An 18,001-nucleotide genomic window follows, 5' to 3' on the forward strand; every position below is an offset into this window, starting at 1 on the left:
TTTGCCAAATACAGTCTCTCTGTTAGCTCACCGTGCCCCAACTACACCAAACACTTCTCTGATCAAAAGATATTCAATATCAAGTTCACCAAATCTCACATTCAAGTTTGCATACTTGCATTACACAATCCCATCACTAAATCACCATATCACTACATCACACTCTAGCATAAGGAAATAATCTTTCCTTTATACCAAGTCCTAGAATGTTATTGAGTCAACCTTGGGTTTTCTCAATTTACAATAATAATATTGGACCATCTTAAGATATTACATTTACATGCTACATTACATCTTTTTATAATTACAATCAAGCTATCGGCTCACAATTATCATAACTCTTCACACGTGTGATATCTGACCTTGCTCACTTAACCATGTCATCTTCAGTATGTCTTCTACCTCTGTACAACCTTGCTTAATCAGATCCTAACTCTCTTAAGAGATATAATCAAAACATCAGCAAGTGCTCAAACAGTAACTCTGTCTGAACACTGGCTTCAAAAAATCTTGAATAAGTCTACATTGTCTTCATATTTTCGCACGCGCACTTAGCCACGTCATTAGGACACTCTGTAGAACACATCCTGAATTGCGCATAACCTCATCTTCAATCCTCGAACCGTTCAACCTCAATCTCTATCTATTTCTCTGCCAGTCTCGCAGAATAATATGTATGTTGACATCAATGACAAACACTTCCATGAATGCAACATATGACCACTATATCATCTCTCCAACAATGCTAGGACACTCCCCCACAGGAATACCAACAACATTCATGCTAACAATCTCCCTCTTTGGCATTGATGGCAAAATAGATGAAAAACATCTAAGTTCCATGAATACCAAATGTTTCTATTACATCTTCTCTCCCATTCATTTGACCATGAATGTCTATTGTATTGTATCCAATATGCATAAGAAAGGTGTTAATCTCCCCCATACATTAGCAACTTTTCAAATCCTCTTCATCAATCAAATCTCTCTCACAGGAGCATCAATCTCCCCTATTGACATCAGTCAATATACAAAGATGTTTCATGTTTATCTCTCCCTACACCTACATATGCAAAGGATGTTTTTCATGTGTATCTCTCTCCCATTAACATCATTGACAAAGGCATCATTATGTCAATTTGTTGCATAACGTCTTCAATAAGCTCAAGTGTCCAAAGATACTGTTAAGTATGAGTTACCAAGAGTCCTTCATGACTCAACTCAAACACAAATACTCATCCATAAAGGAAGCATCAAGCATTCAATCCAAATAAAGAATACTACTCTATTACCACTAGACTGATGCAAACTCTACATCGACTACTCAAAAGTAGGCTAGGGCATAACCCAAAGCACACCTCTCAAGTACTCAAAAGCATCCTTCGGCAAAGGTTTTGTAAATATGTCTGCTATCTACTCCTTTGTACTGATATACTCCAATCTGATCTCTTTCTCTGCAATTTTCTCTCTCAAAAAGTAATACTTAACAAATATATGCTCTGTCTTTAAATGTAAATCAAGATTCTTTGACATACTCACTTACTTGTGTTATCACAATGTATGACAACAGGCTCTCTAAAATCTATCCCAATGTCCTTCAACATTTGTTTTATGCAAATGATACTATTGCAATTATTTGCTGCTGCTACACACTTTGTTTATGTCGTTCTCTATGAAATACAGTCTTGTTTCTTACTTAGCCAAGAAAACAATCTTCCTCCCAAGAAGAATGCTACACCACTTGTATTTTTTCTATCATCCACACTGCCTACCCAATCCGCAACAGTGTATGCACATAAGGTAAAGTCACCTGATATGTCATACCATAATCCAAAATTACGTGTACCCTTCAAATATCTGAAAATTCTTTTTACTGCTGCATAATGTGACTCTTTAGGATCAACTTGAAATTTTGCCACAATACCAATTACATTAGCTATATCCGGTCTAGTGTGTGGTAGATATTGCAATCCTCTAATCATAAACCTATACTTTTTTTGTTCCACAGTAAGTGTTTCATCTTTGCTAGATAACTTGTGTCCAGTTACCATAGGTGTTCCAACAGGTTTCCAACTTTCTAAACCAAATATTTTCAACAAATCTTTCAAATACTTAGTTTGTGATATGAAAATATCATCTTTGTTCTAAACAATCTACAAACCCAAGAAATATTTCATCTCACCAATCATACTCATCTCAAATTCTTTCTCCATCTCTTTTGTAAATGCTTCACTTTCTTCATCGTCACCTCCAAAGATAATGTCATCCACAAACACTTAACCATTAGTGAGCCATTTTTAATTTCCTTCAAATATAAATTACTATCTGCAGTACCTTTAGCAAATCCCAATTTTGCCAAATACTTATCCAATCTCACATACCATGCTTCAGCTGCTTGTTTCAATCCATACAATGCTTTCTTCGACTTACAAACCATATCTTCTTCCTCAGTTAAAGGAAAACCTTCAGGCTCCTCAATGTATACCTCTTCTTCAAGTTTGTCATTTAGAAATGTCAATTTGACATCCAATTGATACACTTTAAAATTCTTGTTAGTTGCATATGTCAAAAACATTCTAACTGCTTATATTGTAGCAATAGGTGCAAATCTTTCCTCATAATCAATACCTTCTTGCTATGAATAACCTTTACATACCTGTCTTACCTTGTTTCTCACAACCTCACCTTGTTCATTCATCTTATTTCTAAATACCCACTTAGTTCCAATGACATTCTTATCCTTAGGTCTAGGAATCAATTCCCAAGTGTTGTTCTTTTCAATCTGATCTAGTTCTTATTTCATAGCTTTAATCCAAAAGTCATCTTTACTAGCTTCACCAGCACTTTTGGGTTCAACTTGAGAAATCAAACATAATTCTTCAAGTACCTTATTTCTTGTCATACATAACTCCTTTGTCTTTGCTTCCAAAAATCTGATCAGCAAGGTGATTCTTTATCAAATTCTTATTAGGTGTCACTAATTCAACTCTAACTTCTACTCTAGGTGCAGGCCTTGGTTCTTCTCTTTGTTCCACAACTTGTATCTCATTCTACAAATCAGTGTCAATCTCATAAAACAACTCAACATTCTCTTGGTTAGTACTTGGATTAGTCTCTTCATCAGAATTTTAATCAAAGTTTCTTTCCCGAATTCTGAACTTTTCATCCACTCTAACATTTGTGCTCTCAACAATAGTCTTAGTTCTCTAATTAAAACATCTATAAGCTTTGCTTTTCAATGAATAACCAAGAAACATACCTTCATCACTCCTTGAATCAAACTTTCCAATGTCGTCATCCCTCTTAATATAACACTTACTTCCAAAGATTCTGAAATATTTAACAGATAGTGCATGTCCAAACCAAAGTTCATAAGGGGTCTTACCAGTACCTTGTATGATTTGTACTCTGTTCATAGTGTATATTGTTGTATTTGTTGCTTCTCTCCAAAATATCTTTGCCACATTATTCTCAAACATCATAGCTCTTGTTGCTTCAATCATAAATTTGTTTCTACTTTTTGCTATACCATTCTATTCAAGTGTCTTAGGGGCTAAAAGTTGTCTTTCAATGTCATTTATTTCAACAAAAACTGTTAAACTCATTTGAAGTAAACTCTCCTCTATCAAATCTCAAACATTTAATCCTTAATCCACATTCATTTTCAGCTCTATTCCTAAATATCTTAAACTTCTCAAATGTTTCAAATTTTTCTCTAACAAATGCTACCCATATCATTCTAGTGAAATCATCAACAAGAATCATGAAATACCTTTAACCATAGAAATCTTGTCTTTGAAGGACCACTCGAAATACCTTTAACCATAGAAATCTTGTCTTTGAAGGACCACTCAAATCTGTGTGTACTATCTCCAACTTTGCAAATGTAGTAAACTTTTTGCTATGAATTTATCTTTTTCTTTGTCATAACACATAACTTACATACCATCTTAGTAAGCTTCACAATTTTAGGCATATCTCTAACAGCAAATGCAATACTGATCTTCACAATGTCATCAAAGTTTATATGACAAAACCTCTTATGCCATAACCAATTGTCATCCACCTTGGCAACTAGACATGTCATCTCAGTAGGATTCAATTGAAAAACATTACCTCTTGTCCTTGTACCTATACCAATCACCTTACCATCTTTATCGTTGATAATGCATGTCTTCTCTGTGAATTGCAACTGATATCCCTTGTCAACTAGTTGTCCAACACTCAAAAGATTATGTTTCACACCATTAACAAAGTAATCATCATCAACGTTAGTCTTTCCATCGAGAGTAATAGATCATTTTCCTTTAATATGAAAAGTTGCATTGTTTCTAACTCTAACAATTCCACCATCAAAGCTATTGAATTCAATGAATTTGTTCATATCTCTAGTCATATGATGAGAACAACCACTACCAGTAATCCAATTAGATTTCTTCTTTTCAACTTGTGATACTAATGCTCTTTGTTCCCTAACTTCTTATTTTTCAGGACTTTCTTCCTTAATAGCAACAAATCATATGTCATCACTTTCACTCAAAAATCTTTCCACACAAGCATCTAATTCCTCATCATTAGCAAATAGACATTTCCTTGGCTTATAAGGCTACTTCTTATACTTTCTTTCTCTCTTAGGACATTTAGAAGAATAATGACCATACTCATTACATGTCCAACATTTAAAGATTTCCATACCTTTAAGTTCTCACTGGATAAGCAGGGTAAGACCACCTTCAATCTTCTTGTCTTCTTCTAATTTTCCTTAACTGCTACTAGCATAATCTCCACTTGTACTAGCACTTCTTGCTAATGTAGGTCGAACATTTAATGCAGTGAAAGCAGTCTCAATTTTAGGCAATTCCCCACTTCATGTCATTCTTATCTCAACTGATTCCAATCTCCCAAGAAGAGTCTCTCTTGTAAAATTTGGTGTGCAGGGAATAATTTGTTGAATCATCTATGCTATCTGTTTGTATGCAAGTGTTAGTCTTCAATATTTTTCATGTAACTTCATCTTCATCTTTTGTTCCATCACAAGCCTTAATTCCTGCAGCTACAACAATCTCTTATATTCTACCAAAGTAACTTCTTACATATTCATTTTCCATCATTTTAGCTTCTTGAAATAAACATATCCAATTCTGCAATCTAACCTTTCTAGCATGTTTATCACCTTCAAATGTAGATTCCAAAGCATTCCAAATCACATGAGCTAGATTTAAAGATTTTACCTAACTATACTCATTTTCAGGAAGAGTTGTTAAGAGTGCTTCTCTAGAAAGCATATTGCACATAAACATCTCTCTCTAAAGTTCAATACAAGACTGAAGCTTATCTTCATCAACCATATCCTTCTTGCTCTTAGTGATCAACCAATGTCTCGGACCCATGCATAGAAAATGTGTCTTCATCTTCTCCTTCCAACTATGATAGTTAACTCCATCAAACTTCAGAATTTCTTTTCTGGAATGATTACTAGCGATAGATCTCCTTGAGCTATTAAGTTTTTCCTTCAAGGACCTGATGCTCTGATACCAATTGTTAGAAAGTATAGTCCACCAAGATAACTGAGCGAGGGAGTGGTGAATTAGTTATCAAATTAAAACAACTCTCAATATCCTTATTAAATCCAAAACATGTAAACAATACATGCAACAACCATAGAAAGATTAACATACAAAATAACACCAGATTTCTTAACTAGGGAAACCCTTGATCAGAGGGAAAACGTTGGTGGGGGCGGTACCCCCAAAATGATATACTAATACATAAGTTTTGTTGTAAGAGGATGGCTCATGTTAGGAGTCAATGAAATACATTCAATACATTTCAGTCCTTGTTAGGAGACTTTGAATCCCTGTCAGGAGATTCTAACCGTGTTAGGAGTTGTGCCAACCCTATTAGGAGTTGTGGAAGGCAGAAGGACAGTGGCTTTAGGGAAAGACCACCAAACTCACTATCCAACTAGCCTTAGTACTATCCTTCTCAGAATAATACCAGTAAACAATTGTCCACAGCAACTTCTTTGCCAAATACAATCTCTTTATTAGCTCACTGTGCCTCAACTACACCAAACACTTCTCTGATCAAAAGATATTCAATATCAAGTTCATCGGATCTCACATTCAAGTTTACATGTACACATTACACAATCCCATCACTAAATCACTATATCAATACATCACACTCTACCATAAGGAAATAATATTTCCTTTATACCAAGTCCTAGAATAAGTTATTGAGTCAGCCTTGGGGCTTTCTCAATTTACAATAATAATATAGAACCAATTTAAGATATTGCATTTACACACTACATTACATTTTTTCATAATTAGAATCAAACTATCGGCTCACAATTATCATAACTCTTCACACATGTAACATCTAACCTTGCTCACTTAACCATGTCATCTTCAGTATGTCTTCTACCTCTGTACAACCTCGCTTAACCAGATTCTATCTTTGTTAGAAGATATAATCAAAACATCAACAATTGCCCAACCAATAACTCTATCTGAACACTGTCTTCAATAAATCTTGAATAAGTTTGCACTGTCTTCATATTTCCGCATGCACACTTAGCCATGTCATCAGGTCACTCTGTAGAACACATCCTCAACTGGGCATTACCTCATCTTCAATCCTCAAACCGTGCAAACTCAAACTCTATTTGTTGCTCTGCCAGTCTCTCAGAATAACATGTTGCTAACATCAATGACAAACACTGCCATGAATACAACATATGACCACTATATCGTCTCTCCAATAATGCTAGGATACTCCTCCACATGAATACCAACAACATTCATGCTAACAAACTCATATCATATTGAGTCGAATGATGTAGTTGTTGGCATGAGTTCTCAAGATTGTGCATTTGATGGCGATGTAGTGACAAAGGAGGTAAGCGTGTGCGATGATATCGTCATATCTACAGCTACTTCTATGATAGATGAGCCATCTACTGAGGTACTTAGCAGCACTATCTTAGATGTTCAGTTTTCATCATCTACAGACATGGTTTAGATTCCTATAGCCACAATTGGTGATGTTCTTGTAGCCACGGATTATTATGAGGTTGTAGTTACATTCATTTCAGTTACAACTTACAACTATTGTTGGGATGAATGTATTTGTTGACATCGGCAGAGAACCCCATGTTGCACCGGGTTCTCCTGTAGCTACATCTTTTGTGGGGGTTGATAATCAAGATTCCAGTCCGGTATATATTATGTGGGTGGTGATAGGAAAGAAGAGTATGCTGAGATTTCCTACGGGGTTGTCTTCTGGTGATATCCTAACTCCTACATCATCGACACAGAGTTGAGTGTTGTGTTGCAAGTTATGTTGTTGGTCCTGATGATATTAGTGGTATGCAGTTGATTCAATATTAACAAGGGTGTCACGGATTTCTTCATTTGGGGTTCAAGTGGATGTTGGAGTTCACTGTGTTGCAAGATTGCTTGAGGACAAGCAATCTTGGGGAGGGAGGACTGTAATGTCCCCATTTTTGCCAACATTGGAGTCTGAGAGATTAGCTTATTATTGTGATCTTCGTAGGCTAATTACAGTGAATAGAGGGTCTTCTGATGCAATGGCTTTGCTTGGGAGGGTCTTGTCTTCCCCACAATTCAATAAGTTACAAGTTGGTTTTCGTTTGGCTCAAATTGGACTTTATTGGGGCTTATTTTTGTGTACTTACTATTTGTGGTAAGTCGAGTGTTGATTGAGATGGACCTTTTCTAATTTTAGAAAGTGCATTTGGTCACATGGAGAAATAATAGGTGTGACTCCTATTTCAGACAGCATGTTTAAATGATGAGTATTTTGGGAGTTATTATATTTTTGGTGGCCAAATTAGTATTAAATTAAATGGCTTATTATAAAGTTAAAATCTAACTTTATAACTTTACTTAAGTTGAGGGTTGAGTCATCATTGGAAGGGGCCATTTATTTTATTAGTTATAAGCCAAGTATTAAATACACAAGTGCAAGGAATTGCAAGCTTCTAATTAATGTTGAGTTGGTGAAACTTCTTAAGTGGAGTTTTGTTTGGGAAACAAGCGGTTCTTGGAGATTATAAATATGGGCTCATTGTGAAGGGAAAAGCATCCAAATGTTTTGATTATCTATTTGCTTTTGTTGTCTTTGTGCCATTTTTGAGTTTGCGGACTTCTTTGCCCTTGCTGAAGTAAAAGGATTGGAATTGAAAAATGCTTGGTAAATCACAGCTGAGGAAATGTAAATTAGATCTCTAAGACTCATTATTGTCTTCCATTGCCGTAGTGGCCATGGATAGGAAGGCATTGTTATTGCTGAAGAATTTGGTTTTAGGCTTTAAGTTTGAGCGTTTTCCTTACTGTTCTTCTTCCTGTAGCTGGAAATTGACTGGTGTGAAAACATTATATGCTGAAGATTATTCTGTCTGATTTGGAGAATCCTTTCTAAGGATTGAAGGCTGAGATACTTTTGTGTTGGAAACCGGTAGTTGTCTACATCTGCAATTTGGGATATATTGTCACCTGGCTTTCGCGTCAACCATCTCTATTTCAGTGGGGCAAATTTCCTATCATAGATTCCATGGTTGTTGGGGGTTTACATCTGCTTTTCAAATGCCAAAGTTTCCTATTTATTGGCATTAGATATTCAACACTTTGAGGCTGCAATTTGATTCATATTACTACTGTTTGGGCATGGCAATCATTGAGGGTTTGGACGTCTAGTAATTTCTGGTTTTGGCGTGATTCCCTTTCCAACTCTAAGTGCAAATTTTTGTAGCTTATAACTCTGCTATAGGACATCTAAATCCATGATTTGTGCATTTACATCTATTGCTCATGCTTGATCATGTTTATTGTATTTTCATGCTACCAAGTCGAGTGGTGTGATCAGAAACCAGGATGCTCAATAGATGACAAGGTGTTCCATGTCTATTCCGGGTAGAGAGGGTCTTTCTCGTTAGAGATTGTGTGAGGATAAGTTATGGTCCGAGGTTGGATGGTTAAGCCCCTAACAATGTTTCCCCTCTCCACAAAATGTCAGACATGCATCAAATAAAGATAAACTATGCATTCAAACATTTGTCGAAAACAGGTATTTTTACTTTTATGATATATATTCAAATAGAAGGTAAGATTAATTGAGTTATATCATTGTTACAGTTATTTCTTTAAATAAAAGCAACTCTTATCATCAATATAATTGGCAACCAATTAGAAAGATTGATCTTTTAACTGAACGTGGAATATATTTATTTGTGAGAGATAGATTTATCTGATGGATTTATTTATAAGAATAATGATTAAGAGCATATCTTCTAATCTTATGTTGTTGCCACAGTTAAGCAATCGAAAGAAAAGGAATGATGCAGTGGTATTGATGCCCCAAATGATACAATGATATCTGATGCCCTAAATGATTCAATAGTAATTGATGCCCTAATTGATATAGTGGTATGTGATGCCCTAAATGATCCAGTGGTATGTGATGCCCTAATTGATACTGTGGTATATGACGCCCTAAATGATACAGTGGCATCTGATGCCCTAAATGATCCAATGGTATTTGATGCCCTAATTGATACAATGGTATGTGATGCCCTAAATGATCCAGTGGTATGTGATGCCCTAATTGATATAGTGGTATTTAATGGTAATCATCATTTGATTTTGATATAGCGGTATTGGATGGTAGTCGTCTTTTGATATTGATATAGTGGTATTTGTGGACTAACCTAGGTGTTTGCAGATGCATCTCTAGATTGATTTCAGTTTCGAAATCCATGGTATGTAGATTTTAATTTTCCATAGTATATTCATTGATGGTGTTTTGAATTCTTAGTTATGAAATTTTGTTTAACTGTTTTTAACCGTTATAAAAAAATCATTTTACAATCATCACAAAAAAATTATTATCAAACTGAAAGTCAAAGGCAACAGGATGCATGCCAAGTGTTTGATGAAATGTCAAACCTTCGAATTGTGAAAGAAAATGATGGCTGATTAAGCTATAACCAATTGAGGGTTATTACAATCTTGCAAATGAATTGACTGAACAACATAATGCAAATTATAAGTGACTAAAGATTTTATATAATAGATCATAGACAATGACTGTTAAGGAGGTTGTATACCTATGGACATCAAATTCAAATTCATCCTATTTCACCAGACTCTAAAAATTTGCCAGAAACTTGCTTTATTTCCAGACTACAATGTCATTGTTTGAAACATGTGTTGCATACATGGTGCTATGGTATTATAGTTTACTAGGACTTTCAGGTCAGTTCCAATGCCACTCGTCAAGTAATAAAGATAATAGTTGTCAGAAAACTTGAGAAGCTTGAAGCCTTGATGTTACAGAAAGACAGTAGTCACTTGTGATAGAAAAATCATCTGACGTATGGCAACAAGTGTCTTAACAATTACGGCAAGGGATTAACTAAATTTCAAATATAGCCATTGAGGTTCACACGAAGTCAGTTGATAGTTAAATTTGTTATAATCTTGCAAAATGGTAAGATGGAGTCTTTATAATTTCATGCGAAGATAACATGCTAGTTGATTATTTATCACGAATTCATAGAAGTGAATAGGTGGTTAGCCGTTATGATTATTTATTATAATAACTTGTTATGGTAATATGATTTAACTACAGAGAATTTCCTTGTATGAACCATGTCGAAGGGGTGGAAGCATTGTCAGAAAAGAATTAGGCAGAGGAGCATCACCATCACTGGGCAAATGGGTTGAGGACCTAGTGACTTGAACATCAAGATACAATCGATGGAACCGCATGAGCAATTAAATAAACAATTTAAAACATAAAATAAATTAATTAAAATATAATACGAACCTTAAAGGTTTAATTGATCTTTCTCAATATTATTTTAATTTATACCTATGTACGCACACATAGATATAAAAATGAAGTGACGCCATCATATTATTTTCTTACAATAAAATGATGTCATCTCACCAATATATTTACATGCACGTATATAAATATAAATCATGATAATTTTCGAATTATAACCTTCCAACTCTTTTCCCATCTTTTATTTTTTTCCTTATTTGAAACCGATTGAACACTTGGCGTTTTATATTAGCTAATATTCTTTAAGTTACGGAAGCCAAAGATTGTCCTTAGACTTTTTTTTATCACTTAAGTCGAGAGAGACAAAGTGGCAAGAGAGCACTCATTTCCACTTCTTCCTTTAATTATCGCATTTCTTCCTTGTTTATTCAGTTCATTTTCCCAGTCGATTCTCTGCAATAGACCTAGCAAATACCTACAATATGGTCTTCTATACTTTCTGCCATATATGGTCTTCTTGCTGAGGATATAAGTTTTTATACATTGTAGTGACGTCTACATGCAACTGGAGAGGAGCTGATTACAAATCGACTTGCAAACTTCAGACAGTTCCAAATTTATATCAAGTCATGTGTTAATCATTCCAAATTGTGTTATTCCAATGTTTTAAATCGATTTCCATAGCGGCCAGCTAGGCTTAGAGACTTCTTCCCTTTTCAAATTTCACTTACGTTACGTTATAAGCTTTGTTGAATGTTCCTTGTCATTTGCTATTGATTTATTTTAACTTTCATAATAGCCAGAATCATCATAGATAAAGACGAATAGAACCTCTTAAGAGAGAGCTTTCTAAATGCAATAAAACCTGAATGAAATATTTTGTTTGGAAATCAGAATTTAATAATATTTTCAACTGGTCTCAAGAACATATTCTTCCAAGTCACAGTTTGTGATAAGATTTACTAATCAATGAATCCTTTTAGAATTTATGCACAGAGCAGATTGCTCAGAAGTTCCAAACACCAAGGACTCACTGGTTGTATAGCCATGTAAAAGTGAAGAGGTGAGATGAAACCTGCAAGAACACGAAAGTGGAAATCAGCTATGATTAAATAAATAATATAATCTTACTTAATAGCTCATGCTTGATCATGTTTATTGTATTCTCCTACTACTAAGTCAAGTGGTGTGATCAGAAACCAAGATGCTTGGTGGATGACGAGGTGTTCCATGTCTATTCCGGATAGGGAGGGCCTTTCTCATTAGAGATTGTGTGGGGATAAGTTATGGTCCAAGGTTGGGTGGTTAAGCCCCTGACAATGTTTCCCCTCTCCACAAAATGTCAGACGTGCATCAAATAAAGATAAGCTATGCATTCAAACATTTGTCGGAAACAGGTATATCTACTTTTATGATATATATTCAAATGGAAGGTAAGAATAATTGGGTCATATCATCGCTATAGTTATTTTTTTAAATAAAAGCAACTCTTATCATCAATATAATTGGCAACCAGTTAGATCGGTTGATCTTCTAACTAAACGTGGAATATATTTATTTGCGAGAGATAGATTTATCTGATGGATTTATTTATAAGAATAATGATTAAGAGCATATCTTATAATCTTATGTTGTTGCCACAGTTAAGCAATCGGAAGAAAATGAATGATACAATGGTATTGATGCCTCAAATGATACAGTGGTATCTGATGCCCTAAATGATCCAATGGTAATTGATACCCTAATTGATACAGTGGTATCTGATGCCCTAAATGATATAGTGGTATCTGATTCCCTAAATGATCCAATGGTATTTGATGCCCTAATTGATACAATGGTATGTAATGCCCTAAATGATCTAGTGGTATGTGATGCCCTAATTGATATAGTGGTATTTAATGGTAATCGTCATTTGATTTTGATATAGTGGTATTGGATAGTGGTCGTCTTTTGATATTGATATAGTGGTATTTGTGGACTAACTTAGGTGTTTGCAGATGCATCCCTAGATTGATTTCGGTTTTGAAATCCAGGTATGTAGATTTTAATTTTCTATAGTATATTCATTGATGGTGTTTTGAATTCTTAATTATGAAATTTTGTTTAATTGTTTTTTACTGTTAATCTCATTCATGTGAACGAAACTGATTTAACTGTCTTCCTATGAAAATGAAGTGATAACTGTAATTCTTTGAATATGTTAGATATTAATTAAGACCTGGATAAAGTGGATGTTACATATGGTATCAGAGCGTTGGGTTCAATGTTGAAACCATGGGCTCAACACTGTTTTTGAGAAACTGAGAATGTAATGTTGAAAAAAAAAATTATTTTACGTAACTGGATATTTTACAATCAAACTGGAAAACACCAAAAAATCATCCAAAAAAGCCGGTAAGGGTTGAGATGATAGTGTGATGCATATGAAATGGACAGATGGATAAACTGCAAAATTATAAAGATGAAACAGAACTAAGCAAATGACATGATTGGCAAGTCGAGCGGTGGTGATCGGGTTGTTCATTCGCCCATTTAAATCCTTCACCAAGGTACATTAAAGGCATGCTTGCCTAAAATGGATCACTAAGAGGTCGGTGGTGCCAGCTAATAGAATGATGGGTTGGTGGAGGTGTATCCTCAACCTTGACTGCTACTGAGCAGACACTCTAAGACCGGGATGCTTGGGTGTCAAGAGCAAAATGGTACATGTGCCTTATCCCAGGAGGGAGGGTCATTCTCAGTAGAGAATGAGAAGATTAAACTAGGTCCAAATTCCAAGGCTTGCACAATACAAACCAATTGTTATAACCTTGATGAGATGTTATCTAAAGCCCTGATGATGGCTAAATATTTCTTTTCAGTTGAATGTCCCAGCATTTACTTTACGCAATTATATTCCTGTTCTTATGAAATGGTACTAATATTTTAATATCTATTTTGAACTAGAATTGAAGGAAAAACAAAATTGTGAACCATGATTTCGAATGATAATCCTTTGTGATGTTGATTAAACAACAAGAAGGCCATTTTCTGCTCCAGTATGGAGTAAAATACACTTGCATAACTAAAACTATCAATGCTTATTTATAGATGTAAACTTTTGTTTGGCTTAAGTTATTCCTTGAAACAATTACACTGACAAGATGGGCATGAAAGCCTATGTCGCACAAATGGAAAAGATAAACTTCTAAATATTTACGGGTGAATGATAAGCTACTCGATAAGAATCTTATGAGAATTTGTTTCAAATGCTTTGGATCTTGAATAGATGTATGATGATCTTGCATAGTATATCATGTTTTTACCCTTTGACACACTGCTATACATGTATAGTACACATGCAATGTTGACTTTACATACTTAGCTGTTGTATATTGATTTGGAGATGAAGTGTATATTTCTATCATGGGTTGATTATTCTGATAAAATGTTATGGTGATAAGATGGGCATGAAGGCCTAGATTACATAAATGGAAAACATGGATCTATTAACCTTTGTCAAGTAACCTGCAAGTTTGCAAGGATGATCTACTCATTAAAAAGTACCATATGCCAAACAGGTAGATATGAGTATCAAGTTATGCTCTAGAACATGTCAATTAAGAAATTACAATTTTGAATACTTATCTTATTCTCAGTTATTGAACCCTGAAAATTCTCTTATATGAAGATATCAATATGAGAATTGAACTAATGATATGGTGAATGTTTACATGAGTATAATAGAAATATGAAATAGAATATCCTACAGCATAATGAACTCAAGTGATGTTGAGGTGACCACAAGTACGGTAAAGTGAACTCAAGTAAGTGTGTTTTTTCTATAATATCATGCACGCATCTTTTTGGAAGTATTGAAGTCAAAATTAGACCTTGAGTTTTGATCATGATTTAGATTTTGATCCAATTTTGAAAAGAAATGATATCATATGTACATCTTATATTTGGAATTATAATGTTCGTTACAATTTCAAGTTTATCGAGGATGATGAAACACAAGGGGAATGGTATGTTTCATCCCAAGTTTTGACCTAATTTAAAATATAATCGTTAAGGTTGACTACAAGTCAGTTGATAGTTAAATTTGTTATAATCCTGCAAAAAAGTAAGATGGTCAATCGTTATAATTTCATGCGAAGATAACATGCTAGTTGATTATTTATCACGAATTCATAGAATTGAATAGGCGGTTAGCCGTTATGATTATTTATGATAATAACTTGTAATGGTAATATGATTTAACTGCGGAGAATTTCTTTGTAGGAAGCACGTCGAAGTGGTGGAAGCATTGTCAAAAAAAAAAATTAGGCACAGAAGCATCACCATCACTGGGCAAATGGGTTGAGGACCTAGCAACTTGAACATCAGGATACAATCAATGAAACCGCATGAGCTATTAAATAAACAATTTAAAACATAAAATAAATTAATTAAAATCTAATAAATACCTTAAAGGTTTAATTGATCTTTCTCAATATTATTTTAATTTATACCTATGTATGTACACAGATATAAAAATGAAGTGACACCATCATATTATTTTCTTATAATAAAATGATGCCACCTCACCAATATATTTACATGCACATATTTAAATATAAATCATGATAATTTTCGAATTATAACCTTCCAACTCTTTCCCCATATTTTATTATTTTCCTTATTTGAAACCGATTGAACACTTTGCATTTTATATTGGCTAATATTCTTTAAGTTACGGAAGCCAAAGAGTCTCCTTAGACTTTTTTTTATAACTTGAGTCGAGAGAGACAAAGTGGCAAGAGAGCACTCATTTCCACTTCTTCCTTGTTTATTCGGTCCATTTTCCTAGTCGATCTCTGCAATAGACCTAGCAGATACCTGCAAAATGGTCTTCTATAATTTCTGTCGTATATGGTCTTCTTGCTGAGGATATAAGTTTTTATACATTGTGGTGACATCTACAAACAACTAGAGAGGAGTTGATTACAAATGGACTTGCAAACTTCAAACAATTCCAAATTTATATCAGGGCATGTGTTAATCATTCCAAATTGTGTTATTCCAATGTTTTAAATCAATTTCCATAGCAGCTAGCGAGGCTCAAAGACTTCTTCCCTTTTCAGATTTCACTTACGTTACGTTATAAGCTTCGCTAAATGTTCCTTGTCATTTGCTATTGATTTATTTTAACTTTCATACAGCCAGAATCATCATAGATAAAGTCAAATAGAACCTCTAAAGAGAGTGCTTTCTAAATGCAATAAAATCTGAATGAAATATTCTGTTTGGAAATCAGAATTTAATAATATTTTCAACTGGTCTCAAGAACATATTCTTCCAAGTCACAGTTTGTGATAAAATTTACTAATAAATGAATCCTTTTAGAATTTATGCACAGAGCAGATTGCTCAGAAGTTCCAAACACCAAGGACTCACCAGCTGTATAGCCATGTAAAGGTGAAGAGGTGAGATGAAACCTATAAGAACATGGAAGTGGAAATCAAATATGATTAAATAAATTATATAATCTTACTTAATAGCTCATGCTTGATCATGTTTATTGTATTCTCCTGCTACCAAGTCGAGTGGTGTGATAAAAAACCAGGATACTCAGTGAATAACGAGTTGTTCCATGTCTATTCCGGATAGGGAGGGTTTTTCTAGTTAGAGATTGTGTGGGGATAAGTTATGGTTCGAGGTTGGGTGGTTAAGCCCTTGACAATGTTTCCCCTCTCCAAAAGATGTCAGATGTGCATCAGATAAAGATATGTTATGCATTCAAACATTTGTCGGAAAGAGGTATTTTTACTTTTATGATATATATTCAAGTAGAGGGTAAGATTAATTGAGTTATATCATTGTTACGGCTATTTCTTTAAATAAAAGCAACTCTTATCATCAATATAGTTGGCAACCAGTTAGATCGGTTGATCTTCTAACTGAACGTGGAATATATTTATTTGTGAGAGATAGATTTATCGGATGGATTTATTTATAAGAATAATGATTAAGAGCATATCTTCTAATCTTATGTTGTTGCCACAGTTAAGCAATCGGAAGAAAATGAATGATACAGTGATATTGATGCCCCAAATGATACAGTGGTATCTGATGCCCCAAATGATCCAATAGTAATTGATGCCCTAATTGATACAGTGGTATCTGACGCTCTAAATGATATAGTGGTATCTGATGCCCTAAATGACCCAAAGGTATTCGATGTCCTAATTGATACAGTGGTATATGATGCCCTAATTGATATAGTGGTATTTGATGGTAATCATCATTTGATTTTGATATAGTGGTATTGGATGGTAGTCGTCTTTTGATATTGATATAGTGGTATTTGTGGACTAACCTAGGTGTTTGCAAATGCATTCCTAAATTGATTTCGGTTTCGAAATCCATGGCATGTAGATTTTAATTTTCCATAGTATGTTCATTATTGATAGTGTTTTCAATTCTTAGTTATGAAATTTTGTTTAACTGTTTTTAACCGTTAATCTCATTCATGTGAACGAAACTGATTTCACTATCTTCTTATGAAAATGAAGTGATAACTGTAATTCTTTGAATATGTTGATTGTTAATTAAGACTTGGATAAAGTGGATGTTACACTCAATTTCAAAGTCCCTTTTACTTAAATCACAAACCATATTTTGTTACAAGTCTGAAACTAACATAAACAATGCATCACTAAAATTTATAGCAAATGCATTTGCCTAAATGAAAAGACAGAAGGCCAGTACAGCTTGTAATATAATGAGCAGTTTTGGCAAATAAATACAAAATAAACAACCACAATTTCAAACAAAGAGAAAAAATTGTTTCATATTTCATTACCAAAAGGATGCTTACTACCAGTATCAATAGAAAGAATAATTATAGACCAATACTGACCCAGTTTCTTAAAAAGCTCAATTTCATTATTAGTGGCTCGAAAGGTGCGCTCGGTGCTTATGCTCTTCCGATTTTCCTCTGGTGGAGATTCCACTCCACCCAAACCCAACCCAACAGACAGGAAGAAATCTGCAATAAATGCAAACAAAATGAGATGATGCCATCCATCTTTTTATCATTAGAAACTATAAAAATTTATTTATGTTAATACTTTGAAGTACAATCATCAAAGCGTCCTGCCAATCAAGTTTAATTTTATATTTCTAATGAATTACATTACCACAGTACAAAAGTAGATACAAA

The 18,001-nt window shown here is 34.2% G+C and overlaps 1 protein-coding gene across 14 annotated transcripts in view; it reads right to left on the reverse strand.

Annotated features, from left to right (window-relative positions):
• Positions 1–18,001, reverse strand: part of LOC149566708 (DNA/RNA polymerases superfamily protein) — a 136,676-nt gene that overhangs the window by 59,071 nt on the left and 59,604 nt on the right. For all 14 annotated transcript variants that reach the window (XM_089820023.1, XM_089820026.1, XM_089820024.1 and 11 more), the window contains one exon: positions 17,699–17,827. In XM_089820023.1, coding sequence (XP_089676149.1) covers positions 17,699–17,827 — 129 coding nt within the window. The remainder of the gene's footprint in view (positions 1–17,698; positions 17,828–18,001) is intronic.

The sequence above is a fragment of the Cupressus sempervirens genome, chromosome 3 (assembly GCF_028749045.1).
Source record: "Cupressus sempervirens isolate cs-2001-9-10 chromosome 3, ASM2874904v1, whole genome shotgun sequence".
In the NCBI taxonomy this organism is placed as follows: Eukaryota; Viridiplantae; Streptophyta; class Pinopsida; order Cupressales; family Cupressaceae; genus Cupressus; species Cupressus sempervirens.